Consider the following 16,520-nt stretch of genomic DNA (forward strand, 5'->3'; position numbering starts at 1 on the left):
CCAGCTGGCTTGAGTGATTGTGTGTCTTCTTCCAGGTGATCAGTACAACGGACAACGACTTACGCTGTTACTACACGGCTGCTGGAAATCAAGACAAAACACACTTCCCACAAAATGGCGTGTCCTTTCTTCTTTTCTAGACTCCAAGAAGCTGACTTTTGGCAGCTTGGAAAGAACAAGAGTGGGTTTGCCCATTGCTCTACACCCCTGAAGCCAGTGCACAGCAACTCCCACTGACCACCTATGAGTCAGTCCTGTATCTACACAGGGTGAAATTTCCTGCTCTTACCGCAAACGTACTCCTTTCCTTCCCAAAGCAAAGGGTACTCTAAAATACAGGGTGTTCCCACTACCACAGATTTCCATATAATTTCATTGTGGGAACGAATGGTAACAAACACCGTATGAAATCCATTCATGATGTTATATTAATCTTAACTGGAAAAGAACTGAGTGTTTAATATTTATTCTCCATGGATACTGAAAGAACTAGTTAGGGGGCAGGAAGACATTTCTACTTGGAACTTAAACTTCAAAATGTAAAACCCAAGTTATTTTCTAATACTTACAAGAAAGTAATTCTTAAATATTTTCCTAGAGTCCTCAAAAGCAATTATAATTCAATCATTCCACAATGTTTAGATGCATTACCCTCATTTAAAAAATACTGTATTAATAATGAGAACTAATCCATCTTGTAAAAAGTTGTGTTAACGACTTACGAGTATCTTTCAGAATAAAAGTTAATCCTTCCTTAAAATGGTGGTCTTAAAACTGAGGCCCACCTTTTCCCTCACAACACCATGCAGGAAGCTTGGTGGGGTGGTCCTCAAGTGTTTTTGGTTATATCATATACGGTTTGCAGGAGTACTTTTGCTTCCATATTTGACATATAACCTAAGTAGCACTATCCCAGCCAATTTCATTTCGTAGTAAAGCTTTCTCTTCAAATGCTTCTTGAATAATTATATATTTTTACAAATATGGCTAGTCCCAATGCATGGCACACAATGTGGGAACTAAGATGGAATATTGAACTATTTAAGAACTACAGAAGAGTGGAAACAGGAAGAACCAAAGAGTTCATCCAGTTCAATCCCATTGTTTCAAAGATGAGGAAACTCTAGCCCTAGGTTTCTCTATGAATCGTGTTTAAAAAACTTAAAAAAAAAAAAAAAATCAGCTGCATACTCTCCTCAAATCACTTAAAACACTGATTTCAAATGGCAGTCCTCTGGTTCTAGAGTTCATCAGCAAAGATCTCAGGGGCCACCTGGGGGCCAAGGGGTTCTGGCTACTCTTCTTCTCTTCAACCAGGTCAGATCTTGTTTTCTCTATTTCTTATTTGGGGTTCAGCATGAAATTTCATTTGAAGAAGAAATACCACCACTATAACAAATCTAATGAGCATTGCTTTGGATACCTGAGCCAATTTATTACTTTTTTTCTAGTGCAAACTTAGATTTTTTTTCCAATCCCGACAGCACCACTGGGTGGTGAGGAGGCCAGCAGTGATGGGAGGTTCCGTGGTGTGGCCTCAAAAATCACAGGAGAATTCAACCGGATAACCAGGCTGTGGTTCCAGGAGGAACTGCACAAACCCTAAGGTGTCATCTTCGATCTTCCAAACAAATCAACTACAAAATCAGCATGAGCAGAACTTCAGGGCGGGCTGCACATAATGCAGGTGGAAAGTACTGGTGACAGAGCCATATTTACAAATACCATCACACCCACTTTAGAAAACTCTGGACTTGGGGCTGTTCAGCAGACTCACCAGACACTGTTCATTTTTTTTACCTTTGACAAGAACATTTCATTTCCATAATCACCAATCACAACTTAAGGAGGCTAAGAAATCTGTATTTCTACCTACCAGGTTTATCACATTTCAATGATGTAAATACACAAAGACAAGCAAAATTTCCCACAATGAAATGTGAAGTACAAGTCTACTCATTTTATTGAGTAAATGTTACCCAAAAAGTTACTAAAAAGTTATTAAAATCAACTATTTATATTTTATTTTTAATCATAAAATAATTTTGTTAAAGAAAATAACCACCAGAGGATCCTTTATTAATGAATTGACTTAAAAACCTATAGAACATAAAATACAGTTGGACTAATTCTTATTTGTCTAGCAAAATTTTAAAGATTTTCAACGGTAAAGACTTTAAGAGATCCTTAAAAAAGATTTAGGAGGGGCTCCTGGATGGCTCAGTTGGTTAAGTGTCCGACTCTTGATTTCAGCTCAGGTCATGATCTCACAGTCACGAGGTAGAGCCCTCCGTCGGGCTCTGTGCTCAGCAAGGAGTCTGCTTGAGATTCTCTCTCCCTCTCCGTCTGTCCCTCCACCAGCTTACATGCATGCTCACACTACAGTCTAACACATAGTCTGAAACGCACTGTCTAAGGAAAAGAAATTATAGTCTCATGCCTATCTCTTAAAGACTCAAGTATCCAAAATCTTCTAATATATGTTTTGCTATTCTGAACTTCTTTAAAAGGATTCAAGGAAAATACTCACAGTTACTTATCACTCCTCCCAGGGGATCGCCTTTAAAATCAAATTCAATATCCATATATTTGCCCTGCCAAAGAAAGACTTTGTGAGTTTTCAAGATTACCTCAAAATATTCAGTCAGCGTATCTTCTTAGAGAATAGCACGCTAAGCCCTTTACACATTTGCTTAAGTGTTATTAACACACAATTTATGTAACCATGAGGCAAAACAATATGCTTCCATAAATAATTCATACTAAATACCACATTAGCTCAAAGCTAACATATCACGTTGCTGATTTAGGAATAGATCTTCTTAGCCAGCATGTGACTTTTTCATTTCAGATACGTGTTTCAAATGTCTCAAGAGTGTGTGCGTATTCAATTCAAGAATAAATACTGGGAAAAGTAAGTATTCCTTGTATATGCACTAGTTGGGAATATAAATTATTTCATTTTTATAAGCAAAATGTGTTTTAAGTCATGGCTAGAAACTCCAACTATACTGGACAGTGGATAAAATGGAACACATAAAGTTCTGTTTTTATATCTACTCAAATCAAATGCATGATTATACATTGTGACCAATCTGGAATCAAAGACTGACCTTTATTACTCTCTTTGGCTTTTGATCTAGATTATACAGCAATACATATATCCCAGGTTCCTATTACATTTTATAGATGGTGTCTTAAACACACAGAAACACACATGGAGTTTTATACTGTGATTTTGAAAGAACTGGTCTATAACTGTCTAGTTAAAGAGTAACGAGCATAACAGAATAACCCTGACAGCTGGTTTTTATTTGGAAAAGGATGTGTTGGTCTAATAAGTGGTCTTTGCTTTTGTTTCATGTTCTACTTTAGTAATAATCACATAGATGGCTTGTAAATAAGTCTCCCAAAGAATGACTACTTTAACACCTTCTATTTTCAAAATAATAGTAGGGGGTCAGAAACATGATTACATGGCACTCAGTCAACAATGAGGTCTATGACCTTCAATTAGCTTATCCATGCTCTCTTGCCTCTCTTTTCTTCATTGTCAAGGGTCACCTGTCCTTTTCAAAAGTATTCTCTTATTCATTAAGCAAATGTCTACCAAGCATTTCTTAGATACTTAAAGTAGGCACAAGGGAAAACAAGGCATAGTACCTGCCCTCAAGGAACTTCCAGCCTGAAGGGAATTGAGCCAGATAACCAGGACGTTACTGTGTATGGAGACAGATCCTACAGTGAGGCAGGGTGCTATGCACAAAGAGTAGGAGACAAAGGCCGAGGTCCACCGTAACTCAAACGTGAAGTATCAGGGTTAAGTCAGGCAGCAAGGAGGGCCGTAAGAATAAGTATCCATGAGGCTGGTGAGGGAAGCTGGCACACCTCCTGGCATCGAGATACTTTCCTGACAGCAAAGTCCTGTCATTAAAGATTTCTAAACAAGGAAGCCATGATCAGACTTGCCTATTTACAAGATCACCCTAGATAACCTGGGATGGACTGGAAAGGAACAAAACCAGACACAGCTGACAGGAGGTGGCAGGAGTCACGGGAGAAATGGTGATGGCTTTAAGCAGGAGTGAGCAAAATCAGGCAGAGTAAAGCAGAGCTGAGAGCTCCCCAGAGAGTCACCATGACAGATCCCGGCTGGACGCAGGAGGTTAAGACAGGAGGAGGGCAGTGATTAGAAAGTCCAGGCAAACGAGCAGATAGCTGTGCTTAGGAGGGGAGAAAGAGTAACTTCACAGGGGAGTCAGAGGCTGACCCATAAGAGGAGGTGATTTTGATGGAAAGTGCTTCCTGGGCCAGATCCAGAGCACAGGCGGAGGGATTAGCAAAAGATGGGAGTTGAGACCCTCCCAGTGTGACAGGAGGGTGTCTCTACAGATTCAGGAACAGGTGAGGCCCCAAAGCTGAGGATGTGGAGGAGGAGGAGGAGCAACGTGCTGATGACAATGTTTCCACGAAGTAAGCCTCCTGTCGTCAGCTGAGAGTAAAGGATAGGGGCTCTGCCGAGCACGGTAAACCCCGTGCAGAGTGGGAAAGGAAGCTGAGCAGGGACAAACGAAAGGACAGCACTGAGGATTCCGATGATCTTGGAATGGCATTCTTCCCACGAGCTTGTCATGAGTCTTCTCGGAGAAGACCACTGCCTAGAAAACAAAGCCCAAGACGCTGAACCTGATACTCGAAGCCCTCCAAGAGAGGCCCCTGACCCACCTCTCCAGGCCTTTGGCCCACGGCTCCCTTCACAGATCCGCTTGTCCCGCCACTGACACGGACCAGGGCAGGTCCACTCTGGTCTCTCTCCTCGGCTTCCCCATACCAGCTCTCCTGGCTTTCTACTCTACTTTGGCACATTTCAATCTTACAGGCCCCCTCAGAACTGCCCCCTGCCCCAGACTCCTCCAGCTTCTGTATTCGGAATTTCCATAAAGCTATTTTTGGAACTCACTCATGGGGAACTTATTATTTTATGTGTTGTGTTATAATTACTTTTAGACATGTCCATTTCTTCTGACTCATCTATAAACTTCTGAAAAATATTCATTCATCAATGTTTTCTGAGTATCTACTATGACACCAGGCACCGTTATATGACATAAGAAGGCTGAGCTACTTGCTCCCATGGCTCCTCCTCTCTAAGGTCCAAGATCAGAGAGAAACAGAGAAAGTGAATATAATCGTTCCAGAGATTAACGAGTGCCTGAAAAAATTAAAAGCACCATGAAGTCAGAGTCTAGAAGAGGATCATGGAAGTAACGTTTGAGGTGAGACCTAAATGATGCAAGACGGCGGCCATGCAGCTATCTGGACGCAGAGCACATCATGCGGAAGGACCAGCAACTGCAAAGATCTATGGCAAGAAGGCGCTCAGTGCTCCTGACTGTCACAAAGGCCTGTGTTGCCAAGGCGGGGCATGCAAGGACGGGGCGGGGCAGAGCCGGCCCGCAGCTCAGGCAGGCTGGCGTGGGAAGCTCTGGGAGGAGCCTGTACTGCACTCCAGGTGCAAGGACGAGCCACCGAGGGCTTTCAGAAGAGCAGCAATGAGACTTTTAAGTCTGTAAAGATCACTGTGGATGGCAGTAGCGAAAGGTCTGTAGGCTGCAAGAGGAGATGCAGGGAGACCCATGCTTAATTAACTGTTTAAAAAAAACAAAAACAAAACCAAAAACCAGAGGTTTCAGACAAATGAATACATTGTATGGTTTGGTTTTTTTTTTTATTCTTACTGAATGAAAGGTTTGGTAACGGAATTTTCCGGACCCTATGCTTTCTCTCCTAGCTTGGCTCTCTGCAGATGGTAGATGCTCCACTATTACTCTTCTTCCCTCCCCTGAATCCCTTGGTCGAGAATAGTGACTTCCAAAGCCTTAAATGTCTCTTTTCAAAAACAGTGGGGTCACTTCCTTAATAGAAGTTCAATGTGTCAAACTAGAGGTACTTGGGGGGTAGAAAGCAATGTGAGGTACCTCTCTGAGAACACTGGTCTGATGTCAGCGGCAATGAGCATGCGTAACTACACCACCACACCACTGCCTACCACACTGCTCAGTGAAGAGATCAAGTTCATCAAACACAAAGGAAATGCAGTTTCCCCGGAGTGCAAATGTTTAATACATAAACCACTTTTATATACAGTAGTGACTGTAAATATAGCAGAGTCCTGTCAAATTATAACGTGGATTTGAGTATATTACTGATCAAGTCACAGACTACCAAGCAGAGAAATTACTAAAAACTGGGTATGAAATGATTTAGTCTATAATCAAGTATTAATCTCGTATCCTAATACCCATGTTATAATAGGATTTCTCAGAAGTTACTTATTAAGCCAAATCACCTGCCAGGTCTTTTGTTAGATTTCAAACATCACAAAGTAGTAATGACTCTTTAGGCAATATGGTTTTCTGCATTTTTGTAGTCTATAGACTAAATGTATTTAGACATTTTTTAAAAGTGTATGTGTATCATTTGCAAAGAGCAAAAAAAAAAAAAATGTCTTCATAAAGGAGCTTGATCTCTTAGAATTACTTCTATCTGCCCATACCTTGCTTCTAAGTCTATTTATATAATGAGATTAGCCATGTTACCGCAACAGGAAAAGGCATGGCTCAAATCAGCTATAACCACGTAAGGGGCTAATCCAATGGAAAAAATTTACAGCCCTGGAATTAGGAACCTCAGCCCCCCACTTTCCAAGCTACCAAAACTACCACTACCTGAGGTCACTGTCTTGCCTTAAGCACTGGATAACTCTAATGAGAAAAAAAGCAAAAAGGGAGACTAAAAGAAGTGATGGGGAGAAAGGGCAGGAAGGGTCCCTGGCAGAGAAGTATAAAAATCACCCAAAATGGTCCCAAGTAATGTATATGAGAAGAAGAGCTTATAAAGTAAATGACTTTTTATTATAAAATTTATAAGATTGGTTAAACTATAGAAAAAAAGGGGCCAATTTCAAAATGTCACCATCACACTCAACGCATGTCCCCCAGCCACCACCAGGCAATGTCCATGTCTCCATAAAGACCAAAGCAGGACAGCGAGTGCTCAGCGGGAGAGACCCCGGAGGGCTGCTGAGGGCAGTGCATGCTGGGGAGAGCCGGGAGAGGAGACCAGGAAGGTGTGTCTTCCCGCACTCAGCATTTTCCAACTCAACCAAACTCGAAACATCAATTAGCTGCCTACCCCCTGTCAAGAGCTCTCAAATCTAATGGCCTCACCTCTGTAAAGTTTCAGTGTACCCTTCCATCCTTCCTCGTCCCACTGAATAAAGGACAAAATCTGTAGAGTACACAAATTTGACACCCAATTTATCCTTCCTTCTACTTAATCTGATTCTTAATTGTGATTTCTAAATGCCAAAACTCAGAGAAGTAAAGAGTTCTTCTAAAGAGCCTCATTTCAATTGCCCATGGAATTCTGAAAGATGACAAGAAACTATGAAAGTCTGGCTGTCACTCCAAAAAGAATTAAAAAGAAAAATCCCAGAAAGCAAAAAGTAGTCCTTAGAGAACTTTCTGTGTCTCAACAGCAGGGGTGTTCTTATTTTTCAAATGTGTATATTAAGAAATACTAAACATCTACTGGTTGTTTAAACATACATGAGCTAAATATTAGTGTTAACACTTATGCTTATACAAATACTTACAAATCTAGAGGAGTTGTCATTCCTTACAGTCTTGGCATTTCCAAAAGCTAGTAAGAAAGAAACAGATGCATGGGTAAAATTGACAGAAAAATAATTTCAAGCAGAAATTTAAAGCAAATGGAATATCTGATAGCTATAAGTCCTAGAAAATACAACTGGCAGCAATGACATTTCTGTCCCAGCTTCCCATAGAAACATAACACAAATCTTAAGAAAGCTTCCATGTCTTATGACAAGTTCATAGAAAAGGAGAGTCATTCCTATGACTCATGGACTTTTTTCAAATATTACTATAAATGGAATCTTGTCTAATTAAATAACCTTTTACTGTTTTAAAAGTAGTCAGTTGAGTGGATAGCAAGCAAGGTTTGTATTCTCCACCATTATCATCAGTGTAAATAAGATTATTTCAGAGATGACTGACTACTTAGTATTATCAAAGGCTTCATGGAACTTGATGAGGTTTCCAGATGGAAAAAGGCACAAGAAACTTTAAGTTATTTAATTAATTTTAAAATAAAGCTCCTAAAATGTGATTACATATGTAACTGTGAAATACAGAAAGAGTAAAGAGATTTGGAAACTAACATCATCTCCAATAGGCTAAAAATACTACACAGTTTCTTTAGTTCATACCCATCAGACCTAAGTGAAACTTCCCAGAAAAGAAAGAAAACCAAATGGGTCCATAATGCAGAATCCAAGTTTATTCCAAACTTAGCTGCTGTGAGGAGCCCAGGTTCCCACAGGAGTCCCTTTTAAGAAAACAAGGGCACCTAAGAACCACAGGTTGATGCCACCCCAGGCACAGAATGCTCCTGTTCAATATAGGTAGCTCATGGCGTCATAAAGAAAAAGGTCTGTTTCACCAAGCTTGTGCACAAAGGAGGGGCAAATTAATCCGGGCCACGGTAGCAGAGAATTAAGCTGAATAAATATAAGGCATATAAGCAGACAGATCCCTGTTTGATTGCTTTGGAAGAAGCCCAGCAGTGTACCTCTAACCTCAACGTGCAAACCAGTCACCTAAGGATCTTGTTCAATGGGTCTGGGATGGTCATGAAATTCTGCATTTCTCCCAATACTCCCCACCCCACCCACCCGTTACTAGGATCCCTGGGCCCGCCGCCGCAGCTAACAAGGACTGAAGAGTACTCAGTAATGTGGCAACCAGAACAATGAATCTTGAGATTAAGAAGCCAGGCATCAAACCCCTGAAAGCCTCCATAACTTCATTAAACAGAGGGAAGATTAGAGTAACAGGAGTTCAAATGGTTACGAAGGGCTAAAAGCTGATCCAAGTTTTGAAAGCAGTCGCGTGACCAAGACGCGACTATGGGTTTCTGTCGAAGTTCACTTGGATATACAGTAGCCAAACCCGATGTGTTATATTTCACGTTTGCTGGCTTTTTTTGTGTTTTTGATTTTTTAAAAATAGTTGGTTCCAGCTCAGTTCAGTAGAAATTTACAAAGTCAACACAGGGAAAGTTCTTTGTGTACAAAGATTAAGGTTGGGAGATTAAGGTTGGGAGGGGTATAGTTTGGTAGGTCCCTGATGCCAAATAATAGAAAATCAGCTGAGAGGCTCTACTGAGTGGGGAAACCTGCACACAGGAAATACTCAAAAAAGGATGCTTACTGAAGAGGATCACTTCATTATCCATGTCCACCACCAGCTAAGAAGCTTTAATAAATGCAACCCTGAAAATGCTGAGTGTTACCCCAGTGGTCATGAAGACCACGACATTTCTCTTGTTTTAACAGGCTAGTCTTCCCAGTGGGTTCACGTGAACATGTAGGGGGGCCAAGTTAACTAACTTGCATAGCCCCAAAGTCCAGCTTGAGATGCTGATGCATAAAGGACAGTTTATTGTGGCTTGAAGGTCAAGGGCAAGTGAAAGAATTGCTTCAAAAAAACTTTATTCAGGGTGCCATTTGCACGCCATAAACCATCTTTTCATCAAACAAATCTGAGTTGCACACACAGCTCTAAACACTAAAGTCTTTTATTGTTAGCCACAGAATCAAAAACAAGTGTTTCATTATAGAACACTTGAGACACATTCCTCAATTGTTTTTTTAAGTTCATTGTGCTAAATGTTCATTTACAGTAGCAGTTCCAGTTAAAAAGTAAAGCATTCCAATAAAAGATAATACATGCCCACAGCAGACATTTCTTCCATTTCCTGCACTGGGGCCTAGTTCCAAATACCATCAAATAAAGGGCCAGATTCTCATCACAGATGCAAGCTATAGCATTCCACAGTGCTTCTCCTTTAGATCACAGCATTCTTAAAATAACCATATACAGAAATACACGTACAGCACCCTAACTTAAAAGCAAACGGGAAAGTAAACAAAAAGTCAAATACTGGAACAATAAAATGAATATACAGCACTTTCCGTAATAGCTTCTTTATTCGTTAAGGTCCCAAAGGGAACAAAAGATTGGTAACACCGGAATAGATGTTTCAGGCTTTGCTTTTCACAACTTAAAGTATTTTCACTAGTCTTATCTCACTATCTGGGGGGTGAAGAGGCAGAAGGAGGAGCTGGTCTAGGTAACAAAGAAAACAGGCAGGGCTCTGTCCCTCCACACTGGGGGGCATCTTACTCACCCCAAAGCAGCTCTGCTTTAATCCACGTTAAATCTTGACCCTCCATGACTCTGAACAAAGAGTGAAACCAAACTACTCTTCTAGACCAAAGACTCTGATCAGGACTGGTTTTGACCCTTGACATTTGGCAGTGTCCAGAGACATTTTCAGTGCTAACAACTGGGGCCAGGGGTGCCTCTGGCACCTAGTGGGTAGAGGCCAGGGATGCGGCTAAACATCTTACAATGAATGCACAGGACAGCACTCCATAGCAGAGATTTATCCAGTCCAAAATGAAGTTGAGAAACACTACTCTATCCCAACAACTATATGAGTGACAATAAAGACAGGCCTACAATATAAAGCAAAATTAAGGGCTTGCCATCAATAGGGAAAGACTGATTTACTGTTTCCAAAGCAAAGAATGGTTTATGCCTATGGTTTATGCCAACCTCCATGGTATTAGGGGGACTCACCTATGGCTTTTTCTGATGGTAGCATGGACTCCATGTATGTGTCCCCCACCAATTTTTATGTTGAAGTCCTAACCCCAATGTGATTGTGTTTAGAGCTGGGGCCTTTGGGAAGTAATTAGGGTTCTACGAGGTCATGAGCCAACCAGGGTTCCTGCCCCCAGCCACCACACACAAAGAGGAGATCATGTGATCCCACAGCAAGATGGTGGCTACCAGCAAGCCAAGAGGCCTACAGTGCCAGCACCTTCATCTAGGACTTCTGAGCTTCTAGAAGTGTAAGAAAACAAATTTCTGTGGTTTAAGCCACCCAGCCTATGGTATTTTGTTAGAGCAGCCCGAGCTAACTAACACAGATGGCCAACCACAGAATCTGAACTCCAGAGTCAGGTGTAGGCTTTCTGTGATCCTGAAAAAACTGTCCTTTAGATGTTTCTCTGGCACGGCCTTTCTGACAACAGAAATAAGCAGCCACAGGTGTTACCCCAAATGATAAAATAGCACTGCACTCATGTGGGCCCTTTTTCACCAAGTTTTTCCTAGCCATCAAGTCAAATGCAAATATCAGGTGACTATTTTTAGGCAAAATTGAAGTGATTCAAATAAAAATTGGGAGGAGGAAAAAATGAATGTAAGTGGGAAAGCTCCTTTTGGATGAGTAAACTGTTTCCTCCTTTAAGCACCTGAAGCCAAGAATTCTTAGGACACAGCTCAGTTGCCCTGCAGGTCCAGGCCTGAACCTTCCTCTTTCCCTGTCTCCCCCCCAGCTCCCCTGCCAGCCCACCAGGTACCTGAAGAGCCCTGCAAAGTGGATCCACTGTACGAGTCACACTGACCCGATGTACACAGGAAATCCTACCTTCCAGGACTGGGTTGGACTGTAAAAGCTGTTCTTTGACTTGGTTCACTTCTGCTCCTTTTCCACAAACGGCTGCTACATACGACATGACAAGCTTGCTGGCCTCTGTGGATGAAAACAAATCCTATCAGTAAATTAAGCAGAAATCTGGAAACAAATTTTAGAGGAAGGAAATAGGGTGTAGGAGATCCATTAATGTTTTCAAATGCCTTTATACCTGGGACTAAGAAATGTTTTGGAAATCTTTTAAAATATGTGTGCGTTCCACCAGTCAGAATGGCTAAAATTAACAACACAGGGAACAACAGGTGTTGGCGAGGATGTGCAGAAAGGGGAACCCTCCTACACTGTCGCTGGGAATGCAAATTGGTGTAGCCACTCTGGAAAACAGTACAGAGGTTCCTCAAAAAGTTAAAAATAGAACTACCTTACGATCCAGCAATTGCACTACTAGGTATTTCCCAAAGGATACAGAAATACTGAACTGAAGGGGCACCTGCGCCTCGATGTTTACAGCATCATTATCAACAAGAGCCAAACTATGGAAAGAGCCCAAGTGTCCACTGACAGATGAATGGATAAAGAAGATGTGGTAAATATATCCAATGGAATATTACTCAGCCATCAAAAAGAATCAAATCTTGCCATTTTGCAACGACATGGCTGGAGCTAGAGAGTATTATGTTGAGTGAAATAAGTCAGTCAGGGAAAGACAAATACTGTATGATTTTACTTGTACGCTGAATCTAAGAAACAAAACAAATGATCATAGGAGGGAAAAATACAGAGGCAAACCAAGAAACAGACTCTTTTTTTAAAGATTTCATTTATTTATTTGACAGAGAGAGACCATGAGAGAGGGAACACAAGCAGGGGAGTGGGAGAGGGAGAAGGAGGCTTCCCGCTGAGGGAACCCGAGGGAGCCCGATGCGGGGCTCGATCCCAGGACCCTGGGATCATGACCTGAGCCGAAGGCAGACACTTAATGACTGAGCCACCCAGGCGCCCCAGACTCTTTAACTATAGAGAACAAACTGATGGTCACCAGAGGGCACGGGGGTTGGGGATGGGTTAAATGGGTGATAGGGATTAAGGAGTGTACTGGTTATAACGAGTACCAGGTATTGTATCTAAGTGCTGAATCACTAAATTCTATACAAACTAATATTATACTGTGTGTTAACTGGAATTTAAATAAAAACAAAAAAAATTAAAAATTAAAAAAAATATTTATGCTTTCTTTTCAATGACATGTCCTTAGTTCAGATATAATAGGAATTGTGCTTAAAGATTATCACCAGGATGAAAAAAAATTTGCTGAGTAATATAGCCAACAACATGTCAGGAGAACTATCTTCTTAAAGCAATCATTCACACATAATTACAATATTATACACAGATAATTCAAGGCAAAAATAACCTGGTAACCTGGGTAGCTTTACAAAAGTATTTTTAAAGTTTAAAAGAACTGTCCTCCTCAAAAATATTTTCTAAATCAAACTAGTTTGCTCACAACTAGACTAAATTAGTTACTCTTCAACTCAATTAAAAAACTAAGCCACTAATGTAAGGATTTGGTAACAAGAAAGCTAGTTTTTATAGGGCACAGGTTTTTATTATTATTATTATTATTATTAAAGATTTTATTTATCTGACAGAGAGAGAGAGAGATAGCAAGAGCAGGAACCCAAGCAGGGGGAGCGGGAGAGGGAGAAGCAGGCTCCCCGCCGAGCAGGGAGCCCGATGCGGGGCTCGATCCCAGGACCCTGGGACCATGACCTGAGCCGAAGGCAGACGCTTAACGACCGAGCCACCCAGGCGCCCAGGGCACAGTTGTTTTCAAAGGTTTCACCAGTAACTCTGAAAGGTAAGCTGCTAAAAGAAGCTGGCCACCTGAAGCACACAAAGAATTCTTAGCTCAAAGGTGGGCAAGATTTGTTTTTGGTGGTTTTATCCTTTGGTGTCTATCAGCCTGTGTCCTCTCTCAGCATCTGCCTCTTAGGACCTGATCTTTTGAATAGTGCCTTCCAAGGAATATTAATAGATATTCAGGGAAAATGATGTCCAAAGTTAAACGAATTAGATGAAGTGAAGTAGGTTTCTTTTTAAAGGGCTTCCTGGAGGATCACATGCATGGTGGAATTCTGGAAAAGGCTCGAGACTGCTACGCTTCCCAGACTGGTTTGTCATGGAATCTGTTTCTCACTGAGCTGTCCTCATTCTGATTTTCCATAACCAGGGAAGGGCTCAACTATTAACTGTCGGCAGAATTCAACACACACCTTCATTTGGGGGGTCGAGGTAAGGAGACTCATCAGAAGTTGAAGTCTGTGCACGGGTGCCACCGTCTGAGAGCAGGAAGCCTTCTCCTCAGATCTGAGTGATGATGCCTCTGCCCACAGGTATAAGGGGGCAGATCTCAACACTGCCATTTCTCATACAGAGACCTACAGGTGGCTTCCAGTCCCACTGCCCACCACGAAGACGTAATAAATGAACAACCGGAATTCACCTTGGGCACACTGCCTGGCGCTTGCTTTAGGGCTTTGGAGCACCCCAAAAGCATTGACAAATAAGCCACTGAGCACCAAGAATCTATATCAGGTCACACAAAGTTCTCTAGGCTTGAGGTAGGAGCAAATAGGGTATAGGGAAGGCAAACAATCTCATGGAACCCTGAGAAATGAGGTGGGAGACTGGCTATTTCTGCAATGCTTGCGGTTAAGTCTTCCTCCAGCGTGCTTTCTGGGTAATGAAAATGGGTCCACACAGGTTCTCTGGTGGTCTTGTGATGGCTGATTTCTATTGTCTCCTTTTAGGGGCTGCAACTGAGAAATGCCAATCTTCTCACCTCTGTGATTCTCTTCCTCCAAAGGGCACTGTCCCTTCACACACCTTCCACTGTGTAAAGTTTCTGAACTACATCTCCCACTGTTCTCAGGGTTTCAGTATCTAAAAGCTGGTGAACTATATACGGACAAAGAGTTTATATGCTATCACAGGTCATTTGACTTCCCGGTGCCACAATTCCCTCTACCCATAGGTCCGAGCTGGAACTCTTCTTCTGGGCTCTATGGCTTTCAAGTTCAGGCGAGGCTGCCCTCCCAGGAAATTCCTGACATCCTGTGCTGTCTGGTCTCCAACTCTGGGCCACCTCTCCTGAGTTACCCACACATCCCAACTCAGCAGTCTGGCCTCTGAAGCAACTCACCTCCAGGCCTGCTTTCTCATCACTCCACTTTCTCATTGGTACCTTCGCTCCCCATCCTCGCCTCGGCCCACATATGTTATTATATCCCTAACAAGAATTTCTGGCCTATCTTTCTACCCATTATACTATGACAAGCCTGAAAGCATTTAGAGGCACAATAACGGTCTCAGATAGTGACAAATACACACACACGCACACGCGCGCGCGCGCGCGCACACACACACACACACACACACATTTTAGATGAAAAGGTAAGTTTCCTTTCAGGTAAACTGCCAATAAATATTAAAGGTCCAGGTCAGGCTGTTTTGCTTATTCCAGTGATTATGGACCTCACTGTAGCCAAACCTCAAGTTCAGATACATGACCACACCGAGTTCTCTGGAAATCCAGTCTGGACCAGGATGGACTCTTAGGGACAAAATGCTGGGGTGGGGCTGGGGGGCAGGAATCAACCAAGAATCAAGATTCTCTGGTGGCTCTTGATTGGGCCTCTCAGAGACTCTTTAATGGCCAGTATGAAAAGAATCAAGTTTTCTCAGGGTCAAATGTGTTTAAAAAATGGTACAAGGAGCAGATCTTTTGGAATTTGGACTGAACTTACATCTGGCTGTTAAACTGCATATAAACCCGCAATATCTATTGAAATAGAAAGATGAGTTAACTTAATTGAAATTAGGAATGACTTTTATTAACCTTAAAATCTATTTAAGTAATTCAAATATAATTTTTAAATATAGTTCAAGGATACTTACTCCTAAATTGTTAAAAAGTTTGTACATTCAATTCTTCACTATCTTCAGGAAATCTAATCCTGGATTCATTTTGATAATTCATTTTTGGAAGCCGGGATTAAGAGCAGTTTTCTTTAAACAGTCTCATTATCTAAAAGAGACAACTCTTATATTTTTCCTTGACATAATACTTGATCTTTAACTTAAGCAGCTCATGAGATACTCACTACTTCAGAGAAATAAGTAGAACAGTAAGGATATGTTGCAAGGTCCAATATAGTTTAGAAGACTGTTCTTGTAATATTTCACCATGCTGGAAACAGGAAATAATAGTTATCTCATGAAGCTTTCTGCTTCATTTCCTTTTGGCCCTTCTGTGCTAAAGTTCAAATAAATTTGTATCTTTATTCAAGTACTTAGACATTTATCCAAATCAAAACTTCATGTAATAACCTCTATGAATGAAATATATTTCTAAGAATCAAGAATTATCATCTTCCATAACTCAAAGTCCAGTTTTTAGATTATGTTGATTGTTACAGAAACCAAGTAAACATGACCTTGGCAATCACGGTATGCAATTATAAGCATTTTCCAAACAACACTCTTGAACAGACTGTGGATACTTTAATCCAGTAATCACACTCTTCAATGACAATGTCTTTCATGTACATGGTAAAAATAGAAAATGATTCTACTTGAGACAAAAAGGTGTACTCTTAATGTGTACTCAAAACTCTGAAAAGCACAGCTATTTTAGACCTAAAAACACTGGCATTTAAAACGGGCAAAACATAACAGCATTTGCCTAGAATCAATTCTTAGTTCATCATTTTCTCTCGTAGATATGTCACATATGTAAATTTATGTACATATATATGTTTGAATGTAACTTGAATCCTAAAATTCATCAACAGTCAGACAAACAAAATATTAAGTCTTCGAAGTAAAGTCTCTTCTCACCAGAAAATGGAAGGACATCTAGGGTT

General features: G+C 41.2%; 1 protein-coding gene across 4 annotated transcripts in view; it reads right to left on the reverse strand.

Moving 5' to 3' along the window:
* Nucleotides 1–16,520, reverse strand: part of MYO1B (myosin IB) — a 145,085-nt gene that overhangs the window by 63,181 nt on the left and 65,384 nt on the right. For all 4 annotated transcript variants that reach the window (XM_088022080.1, XM_088022078.1, XM_088022079.1 and 1 more), the window contains exons 4-6: nucleotides 11,587–11,691; nucleotides 7,658–7,704; nucleotides 2,531–2,594 (exon numbers count right to left, since the gene is read on the reverse strand). In XM_088022080.1, the coding sequence (XP_087878206.1) occupies nucleotides 2,531–2,594; nucleotides 7,658–7,704; nucleotides 11,587–11,691 (216 nt within the window). The remainder of the gene's footprint in view (nucleotides 1–2,530; nucleotides 2,595–7,657; nucleotides 7,705–11,586; nucleotides 11,692–16,520) is intronic.

The sequence above is a fragment of the Eumetopias jubatus genome, unplaced genomic scaffold (assembly GCF_037043125.1).
Source record: "Eumetopias jubatus isolate StellerSeaLion01/CBP00866 unplaced genomic scaffold, mEumJub1_p1.0 scaffold_3, whole genome shotgun sequence".
Classification (NCBI taxonomy): Eukaryota; Metazoa; Chordata; class Mammalia; order Carnivora; family Otariidae; genus Eumetopias; species Eumetopias jubatus.